General features: G+C 39.3%; 1 protein-coding gene across 3 annotated transcripts in view; it reads right to left on the bottom strand.

The window, feature by feature from the left end:
* LOC106095828 (uncharacterized) overlaps positions 1-20,735 on the bottom strand; it is a 31,658-nt gene extending 10,923 nt beyond the window's left edge. The window contains exons 1-3 of one of the 3 annotated variants that reach the window (XM_059371016.1): positions 20,650-20,735; positions 20,320-20,589; positions 18,770-18,930 (exon numbers count right to left, since the gene is read on the bottom strand). In XM_059371016.1, coding sequence (XP_059226999.1) covers positions 18,770-18,806 — 37 coding nt within the window. In that variant the 5' untranslated portion in view covers positions 18,807-18,930; positions 20,320-20,589; positions 20,650-20,735. Of the gene's footprint in view, positions 1-18,769; positions 19,458-20,319 lie in introns of those variants that run through there. The other 2 variants (XM_059371014.1, XM_059371015.1) reach the window with 2 other exon arrangements.
* Between the last annotated feature and the right edge of the window lie 3,607 nt (positions 20,736-24,342).

The following is a 24,342-nucleotide window of genomic DNA, read 5'->3' as shown; positions in this document are numbered from 1 at the left end:
GGCCTAACCGCCGTAGTGTGTAATGTCTAAGGCAATCGTTTCAGGAGAATGTTGTTCTGAATTCTAAACCGTTCTGAGTTCTAAAAGTAAATTGACCTGTATGGGGTACCGGACCTCATAGATATTCCATGCAAGCATAGAAAATTCCGAAAATATTCAAGAGGGGCTGAAATCTGTGGCTTGAAGGTAAACGGATGACAGATGGTTTTAATATGTAGGCTGCGAATGCCTTAAGATTATGCGGCCCAATGCCCTGAGATTATGCGGTTAAGTGCGAAGAATTAAAGATTCCCTGTCAGATTGGAAAACATCCGATAAAAGGTGGCAATTAATGACTTTTCAGAAACGGTTACGACGTCTTTAGTAAAGGACACAAAGATTTCCTTTTTTAGTAGAAGGCATCTTCGCTGGTTTGTTTCTCTGGTCAAACTAGATGGACAAAAAGTTGTCTAAGTGAAATGCGTAATGACTAACCTTACCTTACATAACATAACCATTGCAAACATAACCTTACTTAACCTTAAGATTTTCATTCGTTTTTATAAAGGGTGAACCATTTGACTTTGATTGTCTATTTTCTTAACCTGGAACTTACATTGCTAAGCATAATGTGGGCAAAATTTCTAGATTACTATGTTTGTTAAGAAGATAGTGTACTTCTACAAGACTGATAGATGGAATATATCTTTGTGTAGTATCCTTAAAAACCGATCTCCCTTTTTAAGGACTTGAAGTCCTAAGTAGATTCGACTATTTTGAGTACAGTTGGCATGTAGACCCATCTTCTGATTATGGTGTTGAAGAAGTTCAATCCTCTTTATCACTCGTTTTCGCTTAAGCTTGGAACTATGAATGGTATTAGACCTTCTGATCATGAGCTTAAAAAGGTTTTGCCTGCTTTAAACATTTATTTTTCTACTGTCTACAAATCTCTTCTATTTATTACTGGTATGCACTGTATTTAAAATTTGTCCCCTCTTGTCCTCGCTGTACACTGGCCAATATTTTTTTTTTTCTATTTTCCTGCAATGGAAATTGTAATAAAGTTTTACTCAATTCTGTTTGTTTGGCAGTGGTTTTGTTCAGGATTTGTTTTTGTGGCCTTGTTATTATATTTCACCCGTTCGAATCAGGACTCAGGACATCTGCTGCCAGTGCTACCGTTTGTGGATAGTTTGCTCGCTCTTGTGGAAGACTGAGTGGTCAATGGTTGGAAATGCCATTGGTGAGTTGGTCGTTTGACTGGTTGATACTTTAGTAAATTTGTGGTTTTGTGATTATTGAAATAACTGGAAATGACCATTTTATTTCCCTTTTTTTTGCTTGTTGGTATTTGGCATGCATATGCATTTTTAGTACTTTCTCATGCCAAAGGCTGGAAGTATTGCGGTGAGGATTAATGTCGATGCTGAACAATAAAACGAACTATTTTTTAAGTACTTAAAATTTTGTAGTAGAAAAATTAATTTCACAAGTATAGTAAGTAAGGGTGGGATAAATGGAGTGAAATTTTGCACGACGTGTTTTGTTATGATATCCAAAAAATGTGCCAATTATGGTTCAAATCGGTCTATAACCTGATATAGCTGCCATATAAACCGATCTTGGGTCTTGACTTCTTGAGCCTCTAGAGGGCGCAATTCTTATCCGATTGGAATGCATTTTGCACGACGTGTTTTGTTATGATATCCAAAAATTGTGCCAAGTATGGTCCAAATCGGTCTATAACTTGATACAGCTGCCATATAACCCGTTTTTGGGTCTTGATTTCTTGAGCCTCTAGAGGGCGCAATTCTTATCCGATTTGCTGAAATTTTGTACGACGGATCCTCTCATGACCATCAACATACGTGTTTATTATGGTCTGTATCGGTCTATAGCCTCATAGAGCTCCCATTTAAATCGATCTCTCTATTTACTTCTTGAGCCCCCACAGGGCGAAATTCTTATTCAAATTGGCTGACATTTTACAACTTCTCCAACTTATAATTAATTTGTGGCCCGAACCGGACCATATCTTGATATCGCTCTAATAGCAGAACAAATCTTTTCTTTTATCCTTTTTATACCCTTCACCGTGGGATGGGGGTATACTAATTTCGTCATTCTGTTTGTAACACCCCGAAATATGCGTCTTAGACCACATAAATTATATCTATTCTTGATTGTCATGTAATTTTAAGTCGATCTAGCCATGTCCGTCCGTCCTTCTGTCCGTCTGTCTGTCGAAAGCACACTATTTTTCGAAGGAGTAAGGCTAGCCGCTTGAAATTTTGCACAAATACTTTTTGTTAGGGTAAGTCGGTTGGTATTGTAAATGGGCCAAATCGGTCCATGTTTTGATATAGCTGCCATATAAACCGATCTTGGGTCTTGACTTCTTGAGCCTCTAGAGGGCGTAATTCTTATTCTATTTTATTGAAATTTAGCACGTAGTGTTTTGGTATCACTTCTAAAAACTACGTTAAGTATGGTTTACATCGGTCGATGTTTTGATATAGCTGCTATATAAACCGATCTTGGGTCTTGACTTCTTGAACCTCTAGAGGGCGCAATTCTCATCCGATTTTAATGAAATTTTGCACGTGGTGTTTCGGTATCATTTTCAACAACTGTTCTATGTATGACTTAAATCGGTTCATAATCTGGTATAGCTGTCATATAAACCGATCTGGGATCTTGACTTCTAGAGTATACGATTTGGCTGAAATTTTGTATAACGGGTTCTCTCATGAGCTTCAACATTCGTGTCTAATATGGTCTGAATCGATCAATAGCTTGATACAGCTCCCATATAAACCTATCTGCCGATTTTGCTTCTTGAGCCCCTACAAGACGCAATTCTTATCCGAGTGAACTGAAATATTACACAATGACTTGTACAATTTTTAGCATTTATGTATGGTCCGAATCGGACTATAATTTCATATAGCGCCAATTGCATAACAGTTCTCATTCAATATTCTATGTTTGTCTAAAAAGAGATACCGCGCATAGAACTCGACAAATGCGATCAATGGTGGAGGGTATATAAGATTCGGCCCGGCCGAACTTAGCACGCTCTTACTTGTTTTGCCTAAGAAGAGATGCCGGGAAAAGAACTCGACAAATGCGATACATGGTGGAGGGTATATAAGATTCGGCCTGGTCGAACTTAGCACGCTTCTACTTGTTTTGTTTTCAAGAGGCTTCATCTCTAGGCCTAGAAAGATGGCTGCGCTAAATATAGTCCGATCAGCCGATTTAGGGACTTAGGCCCATAAAAGCCACATTTATTATCCGATTTTGCTGAAATTTGGGAATCTGAGTTTTGTTAGGCCCTTCGACATCCTTCGTCAATTTGGATATAGCTGTCATATAGACCGATCCTACGATGTAGGGTCTTAGGTCCATAAAAGTCACATTATCCGATTTTGCTGAAATTTGGGACAGTGAGTTGTGTTAGGCCCTTCGCCATCCTTCTTCAATATGGTCCAGATCGGTACAGATTAGAATATAGCTGCCATACAGACCGATCTTTCGATTTAAGGTTTTTCACCGGATTTTGACGAAAGGTGGTTTACATATATACCCGAGGTGGTGGGTATCCAAAGTTCGGGCCGGCCGAACTTAACGCCTTTTTACATATTTTTGTGTTCTCTAATCTCGAGATATAAAAGACAACCCTCGTATAAGCCTCAATGGTTTCCAGATCCTTCATTTTTGACTTGCCTTTATTATACATAGACATGGTGTTGTACAAACAGTCGATCCTTAGTTTTCAACTTACATATTTGTTTTTCGTGTGGCACGGTTTTCCGAAAAGTAACTTCGTTTTCCTTTAGTGCGGTTTTCCCTATGCAAATACTGCGTGCAATTCTATACGTTCTTTTATTCATCAATATATGTAAATATAATTTCCGCAACAAACATTTTAAATTGTTATTTTAAATTCATTGCACCACTAGTATGTGGATTTATCCACCCCCCATCCTATGTCGCTTCGTTAGGCCTCATACGGCATTTGGTATTTAATGCATTTTGTTGTCGTCCATTTGCTATTTGCCAGTAATGCCCCGAGTTGTAAGCCGCAAAAAACCAGACTAGGACTGTAGCACACTCTTTGCGGCCACTGGAGTCCTCTTTGGTGTTACATTGTGTAGTAGTAGTTACCAAATCCCTTGTGTGTTTATGTAAGTGTGGATAATGTTGTCTCAATTTATTGGTTAAAACGAAATAATTTCACCACATTTCCATGGTTTTTGCAAGCATTTTTGCATTTTTGCACTTTTGTTTTATTTTGTTACTATTTTTTGCTGGCCAGCAAATATTTTTTGTACGCAAATATTTGCAAAGAATTACAACACACATTTAAATTTATTTATATGTATATACACATATACAAATGCTTTTTGTTTACAGCTTACAGTTGATGCATTCAGTGCACATAATTATTTACATATTTTTGATGTTTTTTTTTGTGTGTATTTCTAGTAATGTGTGAAATATAAAGGATAGCACGAATCGAAAACATATTAGTTGCCATATACATTAGTATAATAAAAATTTTCGCATATGCATTCCAAGAGTCCTTTCATGGCTGTATGTTCCACAAATAGTGAAGTAAGTTAGTAAAAAATTTAAAAAAAATTTTTTTAAATTTTTTATGGTCGCGAAAGTACTTGAACCCAGGCGTCCTTCTCTGCTCTGCTCCCCGGAAATTGACATTTACTCATCTGAAGAACCCAATTCATATCCGACAAACAAAGTAATGTATTATCACCAAGTTTGTCTTATATTGTAACCGTGTAACATTTCGCTGCAACATATCAAACGTTAGCCACAAACGTAGTATTATTGAAAGGAAGTAACTTTGATTATTGTTAACCCTGTAGCTGATTTGCCTACGGTAAAAGGACAAAATTGAAAATTTTGCCCATGAACATTCCACTAAGGAACAGAGGCAAATTTCTCACATATCAATGAGTGCAGTCCGATTGAGGTTTAAGCTCAATGATAAGGGGCCTCCTTTTTATAGCCGAGTCCGAACGGCATGCCACAGTGCGACACCTCTTTGGAGAGAAGTGTTACATGGCATAGTCCCTCACAAATGTTGCCAGCATTAGGAGGGGAAAACCACCGCTGAAAATGTTTTCTGATGGTTTTGCCAGGATTCGAACCCAGGCGTTCAGGGTCATAGGCGGACATGCCAACCTCGGCGCTACGGTGGCCATATTGCCATTGCCCTCAAAATTGGATATCAAATTCGTTTTCTAATCTCATTTAAACTCCTTATTGCAAAAGTGCTTTGATAACGGGAAACGATTGTTGGTATACCGGACTAATAATTATTCTCTTGTGTCTCTCGTACATGAGATAAAGGGTGAGTATTTGAGCGCATAGAACAGTGATTGGCAAAAATACTCATACTAGTGCACATTGCTTTGAACGCATATAAGAAAACAATACCAAGCAAGCCCATGGGCTTGCACATAATTGCAATAAGCGTGCTAAGTTCGGCCGGGCCGAATCTTATATACCCTCCACCATGGATCGCATTTGTCGAGCTCTTTTCCCGGCATCTCTTCTTAGGCAAAAAAAAAGGTTATAAGAAAAGATTTGCTCTGCTATTAGAGCGATATCAAGATATGGTCCGGTTTGGACCACAATTAAATTATATGTTGGAGGCCTGTGTAAAATGTCATCCAATTCGAATAAGAATTGCGCCCTTTGGGGGCTCAAGAAGTAAAATAGAGTGATCGATTTATGTGGGAGCTGTATCGGCCTATAGACCGATTCAGACCATAATAAACACGTATGTTAATGGTCATGAGAGAATCCGTCGTACAAAATTTCAGGCAAATCGGATAATAATTGCGACCTCTAGAGGCTCAAGAAGTCGAGATCCCAGATCGGTTTATATGGCAGCTATATCAGGTTATAAACCGACTTGTACTTTATTTGACATAGTTGTTAAAAGTAACAATAAAAAACGTCTTGCGAAATTTCAGCCAAATCGGATAGAAATTGAGCCCTCTAGAAGCTCAAGAAGTCAAGTCCCCAGATCTGTTTATATGACAGCTATATCAGGTTATGAACCGATTTGAACCATATTTGGCACAGTTGTTGGATATCATAAAAAAACACGTCGTGCAAAATTTCATTCCAATCGGATTAGAATTGCGAACTCTAGAGGCTCAAGAAGTCAAGACCCCAGATCTGTTTATATGGCAGCTATATCAGGTTATGAACCGATTTGAACCATACTTGGCACAGTTGTTGGATATCACAACAAAACACGTCGTGCGAAATTTCATTCCAATCGGATAAGAATTGCGCACTCTACAGGCTCAAGAAGTCAAGACCCAAGATCGGTTTATATGGCAGCTATATCAGGTTATAAACCGATTTGAACCATACTTGGCACAGTTGTTGGATATAACAACAAAACACGTCGTTCAAAATTTCATTTCAATCGGATAAGAATTGCGCACTCTACAGGCTCAAGAAGTCAAGACCCAAGATCGGTTTATATGGCTGCTATATCAAAACATGGACCGATATGGCCCATTTACAATACCAACCGACCTACACTAATAAGAAGTATTTGTGCAAAATTTCAAGCGTCTAGCTTTACTCCTTCGGAAGTTAGCGTGCTTTCGACAGACGGACGGACGGACGGACAGACGGACGGACGGACGGACAGACGGACGGACATGGCTAGATCGACATAAAATGTCGCGACGATCAAGAATATATATACTTTATGGGGTCTCAGACGAATATTTCGAGTAGTTACAAACAGAATGACGAAATTAGTATACCCCCCATCTTATGGTGGAGGGTATAATAGTATACCCCCCATCTTATGGTGGAGGGTATAAAAAACACAAACAGAAAGAATTTCTAAGGCACTCGCATTGTTTGGTAATATTTACGAGATAGGGAAATATTCATTCCAAAGTAGGTATTTAAATGTGCAAAAAAAAGGAACAAGTAAAAAGGCGATAAGTTCGGATAACCACCACATCGGGTATATATGGATTTGGACCAAATACCAATAAGTACAAGTCATTGTATTACTACCTAAGTCACTATGTTAAATTTTAGTGAAATCGGAGTATAAATGCGCCTTTTATGGGCCAAGACTTTAAATCGAGATTTCAGTCTATATGGCAGATATATCCAAATCTAGATGTCGAAGAGCCTAACACAACTCATTATCCAAAATTTCGGTGAAATCGGACAATAAATGCAACTTTTATAGGCCCTAACTATTATATAGAGAGATCGTTCTATATGGCACCTATATACAAATCTGGATCGATCTGAGCCAAATTGAAGAAGAATATCGAAGAGCCTAACACATCTCACTATCCCAAATTTCGGCGAAATCGGATAATAAATGCGCCTTTTATGGCCCCAAAACATTAAGTAGAGAGATCGGCCTATATGGCAGCTATATCCAAATCTGGACGGATCTAGGCCAAATTGAAGAAGTATGTCGAAGGGCTCAACACAACCCTTTGTCCCAAATTTCGGCGACATCGGACAATAAATGCGCCTTTTATGGGCCCAAGACCTTAAATCGAAAGATCGGTCTATATGGCAGCTTTATCAAAACTTAAATCGATCTGGGCCAAATTGAAGAAGAATGTCGAAGGACGCTACACAACTTACTGTACCAAATTTCGGCGACATCGGACAATAAATGTGCCTTTTATGGTCCCAAAAGCTAAAACCGAGAGATCGGTCTATATGGCAGCTATATCAAAATTTTAACCGATCAAGGCCAAATTAAAGAAAGATGTGAAAGGGCCTAACACAACTCACTGTCTCAAATTTCAGCAAAATCGGATAATAAATGTGGCTTTTATGGGCCTAAGATCCTAAATCGGCGGATCGGTCTAAATGGCAGCTATATCCAAATCGGACCGATCTGGGCCAAATTGATGAAGGATGTCGAAGAGCCTAACACAACTCACTGTCTCAAATTTTAGCTAAATCGGATAATAAATGTGACTTTTATGGGCGAAAGACCTTAAATCTGAGGATCGGTTTATATGGCAGCTTTATCCAGATGGACAGAAAAAGAATCTGTGCAAATTTTCAGCTCAATATCGGTATTTTTAAAGACTGTAGCGTGATTTCAACAGACAGACGGACGGACATGTCTAGATCGTCTTAGACGGACATGTCCGATTCGAACCATAACAGAATTGAAAGTTAGAGACCATAGTAGAAGTCATTGTGTAAAATTTTAGACAATATGAGTAAGAATTTCGACCTTTAGGGGTTTAAGAAGTTAAATAGGGAGATGGGTTTATATGGTAGCTGTATCAGTCTATAGATCGATTCGGACCATATTTGACACGTATATTAAAAGTCAAGGGAGAAGCCGTTGTACAAAATTTCAGCCAAATAGGATAATATTGGGTTGCCCAAAAAGTAATTGCGGATTTTTCATATAGTCGGCGTTGACAAATTTTTTCACAGTTTGTGACTCTGTAATTGCATTCTTTTTTCTGTCAGTTATCAGCTGTTACTTTTAGCTTGCTTTAGAAAAAAATTGTAAAAAAGTATATTTGATTAAAGTTCACTCTAAGTTTAATTAAAAATGCATTTACTTTCTTTTAAAAAATCCGCAATTACTTTTTGGGCAACCAAATAATTACGCCCTCTGGAGGCTTAAGAACTCAAGATCCCAGATCGGTTTACAATATATGGCAGCTATATCAGGCAATGGATCGATTTGAACCATATTTGGCACAGTTTTTAGAAGTCACAACAAAACAGGTCATGCGAATTTTCAGCCTAAGAATTGCGACCTCTAGTGGCTCAAGAAGTCAAGACCAAAGATCGGTTTGTATGGCGACTATATCAAGTTATGGACCGATTAAAACCATACTTGGCACAGTTGTTGGAAGTCATAACGTTACCCGTCGTGCAAAATTACAGCGAAATCGGATAGGAATTGCGCCCTCTAGACGCTCAAGAAGTCAAGACCCCATATGGGTTTATAAGACAGCTATATCAGGTTATGAAACGATTTCGACGATACTCAACACAGTTGTTGGAAGTGATAATAAAACACCTCATGCACAATTTCAGCCAAATCTGCTAAGAATTGTACCCTCTAGTGGCTCAAAAAATCAAGATCCACGGTCGGTTTATATGGCAGCTATATCAAAACATGGACCAATATGACCATTTACAATCCCAACCGACCTACACTGATAAGAAGTATTTGTGCAAAATTTCAAGCAGCTAGCTTCAAGCAGGTTACTCCTTCGAAAGTTAGCCTGCTTTCGACAGACGGACGGACAGCCGGACGGACATGGCTAGATCGGCTTAAAATTTCATGACGATCATACCTTATTCCTAGCGTGACCATCAGAATAACATTTTCAGCGGTGGTTTTCCCCTCCTAATGCTGGCAGCATTTGCGAGGTACTATGCCATGTAAAACTTCTCTCCAAAGAGGTGTCGCACTGCGGCACGCCGTTCGGAGTCGGCTATAAAAAGGAGGCCCCTTATCATTGAGCTTAAACTTGAATCGGACTGCACTCATTGATATGTGAGAAGTTTGCCCCTGTTCCTTAGAGAAATGTTCATGGGCAAAACTTGCATTTGCATACTTTATGGGGTCTTAGACGAATATTTCGAGGTGTTACAAACAGAATGATGAAATTTGTATGATTCGCGCCAGCCGAACTTTTATGTGTTTTGCTAATACTTGTACTCGTTGAATTATATCTAAAATTTGCCCATATTGCTTGGTTTGTTTATCAACAAAACTGCCACTTATTGACTTGACTTCTCTTCACAATATGGAAAAATCAATCCAAAATTTTATTTCCATTGTCGTCAGTGTTGTTATTGTTGTGAAATAAATCGGATTAAAGTGATACCGATATGACAACAAAGTCTGTTGCTACTGCTGACTGACGAAGGGACTTCCAGCGGCTTAAAATCTCACATCACTCTGCAGCATGTCCCTGTAAATCTGGCAGCATATGTTTTTTGTTCTTCTTTGAATATGTAAAGCACGGAATTCCAACCCCCTGCCACATTGAGTTATCTTCTGCTGCCAAAACGATGAGGGTTGTTTCATAGACTATCGGGCAGTCGGCTTGAGCGTCAGCCTAAACTCTGGCACACTACAGATCATTGCATGATTTAGGATTTTCTCAATCGGGCATTGAATTCAATTGCAAAGGCAACGCACAAAACTGATGGTAATTTGCTTCTAAGTGGAAGGGATGAATTGTGAAATTTCACATAAGGGGAACCACTTTTCTGGCCTTGTTTGCTTCCGCTTCCATTTCTGGTATGCCAGACGTTTTATGCCCATTCATTCGTTTCATTCCATCGAAATGGCTAAAGCATTCGTCTGCCCTCAACACATTAGTTTCTAATTAGTAAACAAAACGTTTTATCCTGAGCAGCGACAGCAGGAATAACATTCGGCATCAGCAATGATGCCTATGGCGTTTAGGGTGACTCCTTGGACCTGGCCTGGGGAACAAGTGTAAATCTTTGGTTGTGATGCAAAGTCATGCTTATTTCGCATATGCCCAAAAAATTTGAATGCTTTGAGATGAACAGCTTCAAGGCTCTTTGTTAGGCCATCCTGGCTGCGTACTTTGAATGGGCATCCCTCAATCGATTTCAAAGCGTAACAGGTGTGCTATGCATGTTCCTGCCTCTTCTAATCAGATTAAGGAAGTGGACTTTGCCTGCGCCCCAATCTTCCATGAACAATGACTCTGCGTGAAAATTTTTATCTGCTTAAAGCATTATTTCCTTGTTGCTAGAGCAGATTTGTTTTCCATTTTCATTTCATTGTTCTGTTCATTGAAGGATTGACTTCTGTTTGGATTTTTTCACTCTCATTCTAATCAGACAAGTGATGAATGTGTCACCTTGATTTGTCACAAAACGGAGAATGTTGGCATTGTGTGCTTTGTGAAGAAATGTCTCTATGGTAATTTGGGTCCAACAAATATTTGCCGGCATGTCTTTACAGAATTAGCACTGAAGTGAAAACATTGATGACCACATGACGTGGAGAGCACAATCCAATAAATAGAGAATGCCATATGGCAAAAATATTTAAACTATTGGCCAAACTACGGATAGATGGCAAAGTGAAGTTGATTGGCTTTTCACTAAGATGAAACTTACGCTTTATCAAATTGTTCTACTTTCAGATACTTTCATGTAAAACAAAGAAAAGCAGGAAATTAAGGAGTTGCCACCAAAAAACAAGTGAAAAGCGTTAAGTTCGGCCGGGCCGAACTTTGGATACCCATCACCTCGGGTATATATGTAAACCAGCTTTCATTTCAAACCTTATGACCCATAGCAGATATATCGAAATATGTTCCTATATGGCCCAAATACTTATAAGTACAGGAGATATATCTAAAAATAAACCGATCGGAACCATATACGACACGGATGTCGAAAAGCCTAAGTCACTGTGTCAAATTTCAGTGAAATCGGAATGTCGAAGAGCCTGGCACAAATCAGTCTTCCCAAATTTCGTCGAAAACGGATAGTAAATGCGTCTTTTATGGGCCCAAAATCTTAAATCAAGAGATCGGTCTATATGGCAGCTATATTCAAATCTGGGTCGATCTGGGCCAAAATGAAGAAGGACGTCGAAGGGCCAAATTAAACTCACTGTCGCAAATTTCGGAGACATCGGACCATAAATGCGCCTTTTATGGCCCTAAATCCTAAGACCGCGAGATCGGTCTATATGGCAGCTATTGGGTTGCCCAAAAAGTAATTGCGGATTTTTCATATAGTCGGCGTTGACAAATTTTTTCACAGCTTGTGACTTTTAAATAGCTTGCTTTAGAAAAAAGTGTAAAAAAAGTATATTTGATTTAAGTTCATTCTAAGTTTTATTAAAAATGCATTTACTTTCTTTTAAAAAATCCGCAATTAATTTTTGGGCAACCCAATATATCCAAGTCTGAACCGATCTGTGCCATAATACAGAAATATGTCAAGGGGTTTAAGTTAACTCACTGTCCCAAATTTCAGAGACATCGGACAATAAATGCACCTTTAATGGCCCTAAAACCTAAAACCGAGAAGTCGGTCTATATGACAGCTATGTCCAAATCCAAGACCGATCACGGCCAAAGTAAAGAAAGATGTTGAAGGGTCTAAGACAACTCACTGTCTCAATTTTCAGCAAAATCCGATAATAAATGTGGCTTTTATGGGCCTAATACCATAATCGGTCTATATGACAGCTATATCCAAATCTAGCCCGATCTGGGCCAATTTGACTAAGGATATCGAAGGGCCTAACAGAACTCACTGTCCCAAATTTCAGCAAAATCGGATAATAAATGTGGCTTTTATGGGCCTAAGACCCTAAATCGGAGGATCGGTCTATATGGCAGCTATATCCAAATCTGGACCGATCTAAGCCAAGTTGACGAAGGATATTAAGGGGTCTAAGACAACTCACTGTCCCGAATTTCATCAAAATCGGATAATAAATGTGGCTTTTATGGGCCTAAGACCCTAAATCGGAGGATCGGTCTATATGACAGCTATATCCAAATCTGAACCGATCAGAGCCAAATTAATGAGGGATGTCGAGGGGCCTAACATAACTCACTGTCCAAAATTTCAGCAAAATCGGATAATAAATGTGGCTTTTATGGGCCTAAGACCCTAAATCGGCGGATCGGTCTATATGGGGGCTATATGAAGATATAGTCCGATATTGCCCATCTTCGAACTTAACCTGCTTATGGACGAAAAAAGAACCTGTGCAAAATTTCAGCTCAATATCTCTATTTTTAAAGACTGTAGCGTGATTTCAACAGACAGACGGACGGACATGTCTAGATCGTCTTAGATTTTTACGCTGATCAAGAAATATATATACTTTATAGGGTCGGAAATGGATATTTCGATGTGTTGCAAACGGAATGACAAAATGAATATACCCCCTATCCTTCGGTGGTGGGGTATAAAGACAGGAAGAGTGGAAAAACCCAGAGCGGGGGTGAAGAACCGCCCGTCCCTACGCAAGCACGGTCCTACCTACGCCGGAGCTTGTTGCAACCCCCCCCCCCCCCATCGGAACCATCCTGTTCCCTGAACAAACCTTAGGAAAGATACCAGATGTACGTTTGCAAGTTCACCCAGATCACAGAAGAAACGGCTCCCCAGAAAGGAGAACCAACGTCTCTGCAGACCCAAATGGGAACACAGCAAGTGCTCAATAGTCTCCTCCTCATCCTCATCGAGGCAACTCCTACAGAAGTCTTCGTGCCGATATCTCGATTTAAGGTTTTGGGCTCATAAAATGTGCATTTATTGTTCGATTTCGCCGAAATTTGGGAAAGTGAGTTGTGTTGGGCCCTTCGACATTGTTCTTCAATTTGGCCCAGATCGGTAAAGATTTGGATATAGCTGCCATATGGGACCGATCTCTCGATTTAAGGTTTTGGGCCCTTAAAGGGTGCATTTATTGTCCAATGTCGCCGAAATTTGGGACAGTGACTTAAGCGAAGGTCCTCGACGTACTTCTGCAATATGGCCCAAATCGGTCCAGATTTGGATATGCTGCCATATGCCATATAAACCGATATCTATGATCGATACTGATATGACTACGGTTGGAATTTACTCAAAATCTGATGAACTTATATATGAGAGGCAGGGACGTGGCACAGGGGGGGGGGGGGGGGGCTTTGGGTCCGAGCCCCCTCCAAATGAAAAAAAAAAAATTAAGACAAAATCTCTTTGGCACGGCCTTGGGTCGATAAGACAAGGTTTTGTGATATTCGTACGGTTAGGTACTAGGAAGTACGAAATGGTGACTTTTTACCCAGCGCGAACCTATGGAGCTAGAAATATTATTTAAGGCTCAAATTGAACCGAAAAAGGGAAAAATTAAAAAAACTGCTACAAATGGATCGACAAATATATAATAAGTTGTACCAAATATGAAATGTTGAAATCGTACTCCACTCCCGGTAAGATTTCAACTTTTCTTTTTTGATAAAAAAGTACTTAAGTGCTGTACTGTTGGTACTTTCTTTATAAATTGAGCTACAGATCTGAAATTTAGGTACAGGCACATCTTGGCAGTAGGAACCGAACGACTAGAAATATTTTGTTGATATTCGCACATTTTGGTACGTAAACGTGCAAAGTGGTACTTTATTTATATACTGAGCTACTTATGTGAAGTTAGGGATGCAGGTACATCTTGGCAGTGTATAACGGTTTGAGTAGAATATTGTTTTGAAATTTGTACATTCAGGTACTAAAACATACAAAATGGAACTTTATTTAGGAACTGAGCTAAAGATCTCTAAATTGCGATACAGTTACACCTTGACAGTATTTATCGGCTTACTAGAGTTTTTTTTATACGCTCCACCATAGGGGTATGGGGGTATACTAATTTAGTCATTATGTTTGTAACTACTCGATATATTCTTCCAAGACCCCATAAAGTATACATATCCTTGATCGTCGTGACTTTTTATGTCGATCTAGCCATGTTCGTCCGTCTGTCTGTCGAAAGCACGCTAACTTTCGAAGAAGTAAAGCTAGCCGCTTGAAATTTTGCACAAATATTTCTTAATAAACTAGGTTGGTTGATATTGTAAAGGGTGATTTTTTTGAGGTTAGGATTTTCATGCATTAGTATTTGACAGATCACGTGGGATTTCAGACATGGTGTCAAAGAGAAAGATGCTCAGTATGCTTTGACATTTCATCATGAATAGACTTACTAACGAGCAACGCTTGCAAATCATTGAATTTTATTACCAAAATCAGTGTTCGGTTCGAAATGTGTTCATTCACCCTTCAGCGATGAGGCTCATTTCTGGTTGAATGGCTACGCAAATAAGCAAAATTGCCGCATTTGGAGTGAAGAGCAACCAGAAGCCGTTCAAGAACTGCCCATGCATCCCGAAAAATGCACTGTTTGGTGTGGTTTGTACGCTGGTGGAATCATTGGACCGTATTTTTTCAAAGATGCTGTTGGACGCAACGTTACGGTGAATGAACACATTTCGAACCGAACACTGATTTTGGTAATAAAATTCAATGATTTGCAAGCGTTGCTCGATAGTAAGTATATTCATGATGAAATGTCAAAGCATACTGAGCATCTTTCTCTTTGACACCATGTCTGAAATCCCACGTGATCTATCAAATACTAATGCATGAAAATCCTAACCTAAAAAAAAATCACCCTTTAAATGGGCCAGATCGGTCCATGTTTTGATATAGATGCCCTATAGACTGATCTTGGGTCTTGACTTCTTGAGCCTTTAGAGGGCGCAATTGTTATCCGATTGGAATGAAATTTTGCGCGACGTGTTTTGTTATGATATCCAACAACTGTGCTAAGCTGCCATATAGCTGGTATAGCTGCCATATAGCTGGTATAGCTGCCATATAAACCGATTTTGGGTCTTGACTTCTTGAGCCCCTAGAGGGCGCAATTCTCGTCCGATTTAACTGAAATTTTGCACGTAGTGTTCTGATAGCGACGTGTTTTGTTATGATATCCAACAACTGTGCCAAGCTGCCTATGGCTGGTATAGTTGCCATATAAACCGATCTGGGATCTTGACTTCGTGAGCCTCTAGAGAGCGCAATTCTCATCCGATTTAGCTGAAATTTTGCATGAAGTGTTTTATTATGACTTCCAATAACTGTGCTAAGTATGGCGTAAATTGGTATAGAACCTGATATAGCTGACATATAAACCGATCTTGGGTCTTGACTTCTTGAGCCTCTAGAGGGCGCTATTCTCATCCGATTTGGCAGAAATTTTGTACAACGGCTTCTCTTATGACCTTCAACATACGTGTCTAATATGGTCTGAATCGATCAATAGCTTGATACAGCTCCCATATAAACTTATCTCTCGATTTTGCTTCTTGAGCCCCTACAAGACGCAATTCTTATCGGAATGAACGGAAATATTATACAATGACTTCTACAATGCTCAGCATTCATTTATGGTTCGAAGCGGACTACAACTTGATATAGGTCCAATACCATAACAGTTCTTATTCAATATGCATATAACTGTGCATGTGCATAGAACTCGACAAATGCTATCAATGGTGGAGGGTATATAAGATTCGAGCCGGCTGAACTTAACGCCTTTTTATTTGTTTGAAATATTTAGAATTTTAAAATTTTTGAATAAAAATCTTTTTATTTCCTATGCCCCTACTACAAATAAATAAGCGAAGAATGCTTGATTCAATGATTTTGGCATAAAATAGAACCTGTTGTCCGCCTATGACGCTGAACGCCTGGGTTCGAATCTGGCAGGAGCATCAAAAAATTTTTCAGCAGTGGTTATCCAGTAATGCTGACGACATTTGTGAGGTACTTTGCCATGTAAAAACTTCTCCCCAAAAGAGGTGTCGCTCTGGAGGTCCCTTATCATCGAGCTTAAAAAATTGAATCGGAAAGCACTCATTGATAGTGAAAAGTTCCATAATGCAATGTTCATGGGCAAATTTGCATTTATATATATCCAAAAGATATTTGCGCAGTGTTGGCAATCAGTATAAAATTCAGCCCTGACTTTTTGACCAAATGTCACCGCCGATGTGTCAGTTCCTGCACCCAATAGCTACCATAATTTTCAAAAAAAAGGAAAAAATGGGAGTTTCCTTACCAATTTCGCAGTAACAAAATTTTGGCAATTTTCGATTTTGAAAAATGTGGGTGGGGGGTAAAATACCCATTACCACAGTAGTGGTGTAGGGTATAAATATGCCCAACAGTGCATATTTATATCCTACATCACTACTGTCCGATTTGGACTACTACTATACAAAAATTGACACAAAGGATTCCCTAATGACTCCCAGTATTGCTATTGAATTTAATAGAAATCGGTTCAGATTAAGATAAAGCTCCTATATATATTTTCGTTTGATTTTGAATAATGCTTAATAATTTAGAAATTTGTTAACAGATCTTCAAAGGCACGAAAGTTTCTCTTATAACTCTTTTGATGACTGATTTCATAGAAATTTGTTCAGTTTTAGATATAGATCCTATATATATGCATCTCCCGATTTTCACTAGAAACCATATTTGAAAACCTGTATTGATATCATCAAAATAGCTCAGATATAAGAATAAAGTTTTGCACTTAAAATTTCACTGCAACTTTTAATTGATTGGTTAAAACTTTATGACACATTAACTTTCTTGAAAAGCCACCATGTGAACTACACCTATGCTCTCCAACACCCACGTTACCTCTCCAACATCCACATAACCTTAAATCGATTTTGATGAAATTATGCACACTTATTGGGATGTCAATTAAACCATCTCATGAACAATATTGTAAAGATCGGACCAATATTGTGGCTTCTACAGCCTATATATATACTACAAAATATATATGGGAGCTATTGGGTTGCCCAAAAAGTTATAGCGGATTTTTTAAAAGAAAGTAAAGGCATTTTTAATAAAACTTAGAATGAACTTTAATCAAATATACTTTTTTTACACTTTTTTTCTAAAGCAAGCTAAAAGTAGCAGCTGATAACTGACAGAAGAAAGAATGCAATTACAGAGTCACAAGTTGTGAAAAAATTTGTCAACGCCGACTATATGAAAAATCCGCAATTACTTTTTGGGCAACCCAATATATCTAAATCGGAACCGATTTTTATGGAACTTTGCACACATATCAGAATGTTGAACAAAACGCACCATGCCAAGTTTTGTAAGGATGGGACCAAAATTGTGGCTACAACAGCTTTAAAAGGGCATATCGGATGAAAGATATACATGGGAGCTATATATAAATATGATCCGATTATGATGAAATTTTGCACATATATTAGGACATCACAAAAAGAACTTCGTGCCAAATTTTGTAAAGATCAAATAACAATTGTGCCTTCTACAGCCTTTATAGGTCAAATCGGACGAAAGTTATATATGGGAGCTATATCTAAATATGAACCGATTTAGATGAAAATTTGCACACATATTGGGACGTTACACAAAACATTTCATGCCAAATTTGGTAGAGATCGCGTTAAAATTGCGGCTCGTACAGCTTTAAAAGGGCACATCTGATGAAAGATATATATGGGAGCTATATCTAAATCTGAACCGATTTTGTTCAAAATCAATTGTGTTTGTCCTTGGACCAAAAAAGACACTTATGCGAAATCTTGTGAAAATCGGACAACAAATGCGGCCTGTACATTGATTACAGAAGTACCTGGACAGACAGACGGACATGGCTAAATCGAATCAGGAAGTGATTCTAAGCCGATCGGTATACTAATCGATGGGTCTAGCTCTTCTCCTTGTTAGCATTGCAAACAAATGCACAAATCTATAATGCCCTGTACCACAGTGATGGTGCAGGGTATAACAAAAAAATAAATTCCGGATAGATTCATGATAAGGTAGACATATGCAATGCTACGAAATCCATTTTAAATCTTCCCCAGGATCTTTTATACGATTTGGCGGTTATATTATTTGGTTAGCCTATCTACTTGGGTAGCCCTTTGAATCACTTTTCTATTTAAAGTCTCCTAAATTACAAATTTATCACAGTTTTTGCCGTCGGTTTGTTTTAATCCCCCTCGCCGACGGTGTTCATTCAGCCCTTGTGAACCATCAATAAACACAGGACCGTCGCATGGTGTTTTGCTTTTCAAAAATCCAAAAAAAAATGCAAAAATCCGTCGGATATCGATTGCTGTACATTTTTTCTTGCTATACTTACACATTCCTATTTGCATGGGATGATGTTCCTCGATCATTTTAAAGGATTCTCGCACATAAAAGGTATTCCAAATTCGAGCACAGGTGAATCCTTTTACTCACTTCAACATAGAAATGGAATATTTTGCTAATGATGTTGGTTGTCAATTGTTTTGAGGTATCCTTTGGAAATTTCTCTTAATGGTCAATATCCTTTAGTGTGGTGGTGACACATATTTTTAAATGGCCACATTTTAAATAGCACACACACACACACACACACATTGTAATCGATGACACTCTCAAACACACACACACACAAATGCATAAATACACTCTAACTCTTTCTTGGGTATTGGGAACTGTGGCTTTTTGACACAACAAAGTTTTTGGTGAGACTAACAAGCACAGGCAATCACGTACACGAAAGGATTTACAGGAAGTTTTCGAACATGTTCATTAAAGCTTTAATTGGTGGCTTCGTTCAAACTACCATGATGTGATGGCCGAATCTATAGATTTGCAGGCAGGTCGATTTCTTAGCGTTTTAAATTAACCGTTTCTTTCATCCACCAAAGGACGTGGCAGACACATCATGCAAACGCACCCACACAGAGTCAGTCATTTATTCACACAATGGCAATGGGACAATAGGACGTGCCCCGTAAAATGGCGTTTTGTGGCGTGTTTGGAGTAACGCAATGCTTGAATGATTACAGACCTCTGGCAATAATAAAATTTGTAAAGTTTAGTTTTTCCTCTGAGATGTGACGGAGGAATTGAGCCCAAAGAGGATATTTGTATAGAGCGCACAAACACACGCACTGTCATGTCTGGCAGCTTAGAGGGGAAATCCTGTTGAAAATATTCCTGATAATTGGCTAAAATTGAGAGTTGGTGAACCATTTCCCTTAGCACTCAACTCATAAAGGCTGCGAGAACATGGCCGCAAAATTTCCCCTCAAACATTGTGAGTGAGCACTTTTGGGGAGTTTCCTTTGGCCGACCCCAACGGCAGGGATATTCCCAAAAAAGGGCACATGCGCTGTGGCCTTATGGCTCCATGCCAGCGGTAGATTTAAGGGTGTTTCTTTGATGGCCCAATATTTATTTGTCAATAGAAAGAAAAATCTTGGCAAAGAATTTTTTTTTTTCTTCGCTTCAAAAAGTCAATAGATGGGAATTATTTTTGTTATTCGTTTGCCTTTTAAATCGAAACAAATTTTTGGACAATTTTAAATTTCCTTTTCCATGTTGTGAGGATGGTTCAAACTGCATGTCTGTCGGTCTATCTGTCAGCTGGAGTAGGTACTTTGCTCCTTTGACACGCGTGGCGAAACAAAAAGCACTCATGTTCAATCATGTCATCGCATATGTAACTGACATAATTTACTATACAGTTATATATACATGTGTGTGTGTGTGTGTGTGAGTGTGTGTTGGCGTGAGTAAAGGATTCTTTTAATCCTTTTTATTCACGCGTTCTTGTGGTCCTCGCGGAGTCCTCCCCTTAATGCTTGCATGAACATGAACACCATGCTACTTCCTATGCACAGTCACACCCACACATACATTCACACTTCCACCGACTTCCGTTTCCTCTTCTTGTGGTGTCTTCCAGTTTGGTGTGTCTTCCTCTGGTCCTTTCATCGTTTAGCATTGGGTTTGTTGGTATTGGTTTCGTATAAACAGCTGATAATAGTCTATCCTTCTTCGAGTGTGTAGTAAATGTTAATGACTTCGCTTGGAACACGTTTTCCGACACGTTTTCTCTTTCTCTGTCCGCATTCTTCTTGGAAGACCCCTTTCACATAGAATGGCACAATGTTCGCCTGAAAAGTGCTGTTAATGATTGTGTTTAGTCCCTGCTGCTGCCGTCGCCAATACTTTTTGCTGGCTTACTGCTATTGGTGTTGTTCTTACTGCTGCTGCCATTGTCTTTATTTTATATTTAAAGCTTCATTTGTTTTCAATTTTTTCCATTTTTCTCCAATACCGTTTCAAATCTTGCCACATTAAAGTTGTATGGCAAAAAAATGCCTTATTTACTTTAAAACTGATTTCCAACGCACAGTGGTTAAAGAAATAAAGTGGTGTACTTCAAAAAAAAAAAAACTCATTTGCTGTTTCTTTACAAATCATTAAAAAAAGTAAACAAGTAAAAGCGTGATAAGTTCGGCCAGGCCGAATCTTATATACCCTCCACCATGGATCGCATTTGTCGAGTTCTTTTCCCGGCATCTCTTCTTTGGCAAAAAAAGGATAAAAGAAAAGATTTGCTCTGCTATTAGAGCGATATCAAGATATGGTCCGATTCGGACCACAATTAAATTATATGTTGGAGACCTGTGTAAAATGTCAGCCAATTCGAATAAGAATTGAGCCCTTTGGGGGCTCAAGAAGAAAAATAGAGAGATCGAATTATATGGGAGCTGCATCAGGCTATAGATCGATTCAGACCATAATAAACACGTATGAGAGGATCTGTCGTACAAAATTTCAGGCAAATCGGATAATAATTGCGACCTCTAGAGGCTCAAGAAGTCAAGATCCCAGATCGGTGTATAAGGCAGCTATATCAGGTTATGAACCGATTTGAACCTTATTTGGCACAGTTGTTGAAAGTCTTAATAAAATACGTCATGCAAAAGTTCAGCCAAATCGGATTGAAATTGCGCCCTCTAGAGGCTCAAGAAGTCTAATCCCCAGATCGGTTTATAAGACAGCTATCTGGTCATGAACCGATTTGAACCATACTTAGCACAATTATTGGAAGTCATAACAAAACACCTCATGCAAAATGTCAGCCAAATCGGATGAGAATTGCGCCCTCTAGAGGCTGAAGAAGTCAAGACCCAAGATCGGTTTATATGGCAGCTATATCAAAACATGGACCGGTCTGAATCATACTTAGCGCAATTGTTGGAAGCACTGCCGAAACACCACGTGCAAAATTTCAGTCAAATCGTAAGAGAATTGCGCCCTCTAGAGGCTCAAGAAGTCAAGATCCCAGATCTGTTTATATGGCAGCTATATCAGGTTCTATATCGATTTACGCCATACTTAGCACAGTTATTGGAAGTCATAACAAAACATCTTATGCAAAATTTCAGCCAAATCGGATGAGAATTGCGCGCTCTATTGGCTCAAGAAGTCAAGATCCAAGATCGGTATATATATCAGCTAAACCAGATTATAAACCGATTTGAATCACACCTAACACAGTTATTGGAAGTGCTGCCAAAACACATCGTCCAAAATTTCAGTTGAATCGGACGAGAATTGCGCCCTCTAGAGGCTCAAGAAGTCAAGACCCAAGATCGGTTTATATGGCAGCTATATCAGAACATGGACCGATTTGAATCATACTTAGCACAATTGTTGGAAGTCATAACAAAACACCTCATGCAAAATTTCCGTCAAATCGAACGAGTATTGCGCCCTCTAGAGGATCAAGAAATCAAGACCCAGGATCGGTTTATATGGCAGCTATATCAAAACATGGACCGATTTGGCTGAGCTTCAAATAAATCGTTGTGGAACTCTTGCCCTATGCAATTGCATGAGAGCCATTGGCAAAAGTTGGGGTTTCAAACAGCGTGTCGTGCACTGGATATGTACAGCACTTGTAAGACCTATGAGGCTATATGGTGTTGTGATCTGGTGGACGGTGCTTCAAAAGTCCACCTACTGTTTAGAACTCAGTCGTATCCGAATGATGCCTTGTTTGTGCATCACAGCCGCATTGAAGACGACACCATTTGATACGATGAATTTAATGATGCACCTAAAGCGTCTGAATATTGTGGTAAGAAAAATTGCAGCGATCACTGCTGCAACGTTAAGAGAGCTTTCTCGTGGGTCATGCGGCGGATACGAACAATGTGTTATCCCAGATACAAAGTCCCATGTTCCAGGCAGTGTGGATTACACATTGCCTGAGTAGCTTTTTCATATATAGGACTGTACCACCAATATCCCTGTAATAGAAGTTACATAGACTTCTATACGGATGGTACCAAACCAACGGATGGTACCAAATTGGTAGTCTGACCAAGTCGGCTTTGGGGTGTACTCTGAAGAACTAGCATTGGTTCTATGGAGTAGGTTACCCGAACTTTGTGGAAAATATATTTCAAAATCTGCCATGGATTGTTACAGATCTCCCAACGAGATTGCTCAACAGGTCTAACTTCACCTATTCTGGATGTCGGGGCACAGATATATGCCAGGGAAGTATAGAGCAGACGAGCTTGTGAGACGAGGAACTACCTTATATATTCCGGGGGAACTGGAATCTGTGTGTATGCCTCTAGCAATATGTAATCTCAGTCTTCATGATAAGGCAACGATTGAGAGATGGTCACATAGTGCGAGTTGTGAACCATCCCAAATTATGTGGCCCAATCTAGACTTAAGGAGGTCAACCGCTTTGCTGTCAGTTACTATGTCAGTAATGATAGGTCATTGTCTGAGCGGAAAACATGCCGATAGATTTAAGGATGTTGTAAGGATGTCGAGGAAAGGCCGACTATAGAACATTTGTTGTGTGGGTGTTCCGCATCGGCTAACAGAACGAGATCCATTTTACATTCCCATTTCTATGTGGTCTGAATTGGCGGATGTGAACTTTCGCAAGTTGTTTGGGGGTTTAAAACATTCTGCATGGTTCAATGTTAGGAACTAGAAGGCATTTTTTTTCTCCTGTTTTTTTGGCATCACGGTGGAAGAAAACGTCTAAGTGAGGCTTATTGCAAGCAAGGAAGTCTTCTTTTTTCATGATTAGTTTGAGATGACAATAAAGGAACATGAGGTTGGTATGGCAACAGGCTTCGAGTTGCTGTAAATGTGATGTCGATTCCTGAACCTCCAGCATACACGGGTGGGTTATTTACGCTTCTGGACGGGTGCGGTCTTCACGATATACAACGTATTGAAGACGTGTTCGATGTAGGAACAGAGGACACCACTTCTGAACTGGTGTAACGTCTTTCAGGCGGAGACCTTTGAACTCTTAAAGGGTTCTATACAGGATTGGCTGTCCGATCTGACTAGAGAAATGAGGCGACCGACAAGCTGTCCAGAAATGAATCGCTGATGATCACTTATTAAATGAGGCGTGCCCTAATTCGGTGGATTACGGGGTAGCTAAGGAAACTGTAGGCAAATATTTCGAGGAAGTGGTTGATGAAGCATGCCCTAGAACATTGACATTGACATTTGACATTGTACTGTACACAGGGTCTGTGGAGACGATAAGGAGTTGGAGACATGGGTAAACCCCACATTCCCCGTCCGGACTTCCTCCAAGCACTTACCCCACTTATCATTAAACCCCTATAGAAGCCTGAATTGCCTTACTGTAGGAGACTTCCAACGAAAATAATTCTTCTCCGTCTCAACTAGCCACTTTCTCTTATCTCGTTTGAATTGGTTTCTTTTTATACCCTCCACTATAGGATGGGGGGTATACTAATTTCATCATTCGGTTTGTAACTACTCGAAATATTCGTCTGAGACCCCATAAAGTATATATATTCTTGATCGTCGTGACATTTTATGTCGATCTAGACATGTCCGTCCGTCTGTCGAAAG

Source organism: Stomoxys calcitrans, chromosome 1 (assembly GCF_963082655.1).
Source record: "Stomoxys calcitrans chromosome 1, idStoCalc2.1, whole genome shotgun sequence".
NCBI classification, from domain to species: domain Eukaryota; kingdom Metazoa; phylum Arthropoda; class Insecta; order Diptera; family Muscidae; genus Stomoxys; species Stomoxys calcitrans.
Note: the sequence above shows the minus strand (reverse complement) of the source record. Positions and strands in the feature narration are given on the sequence as shown.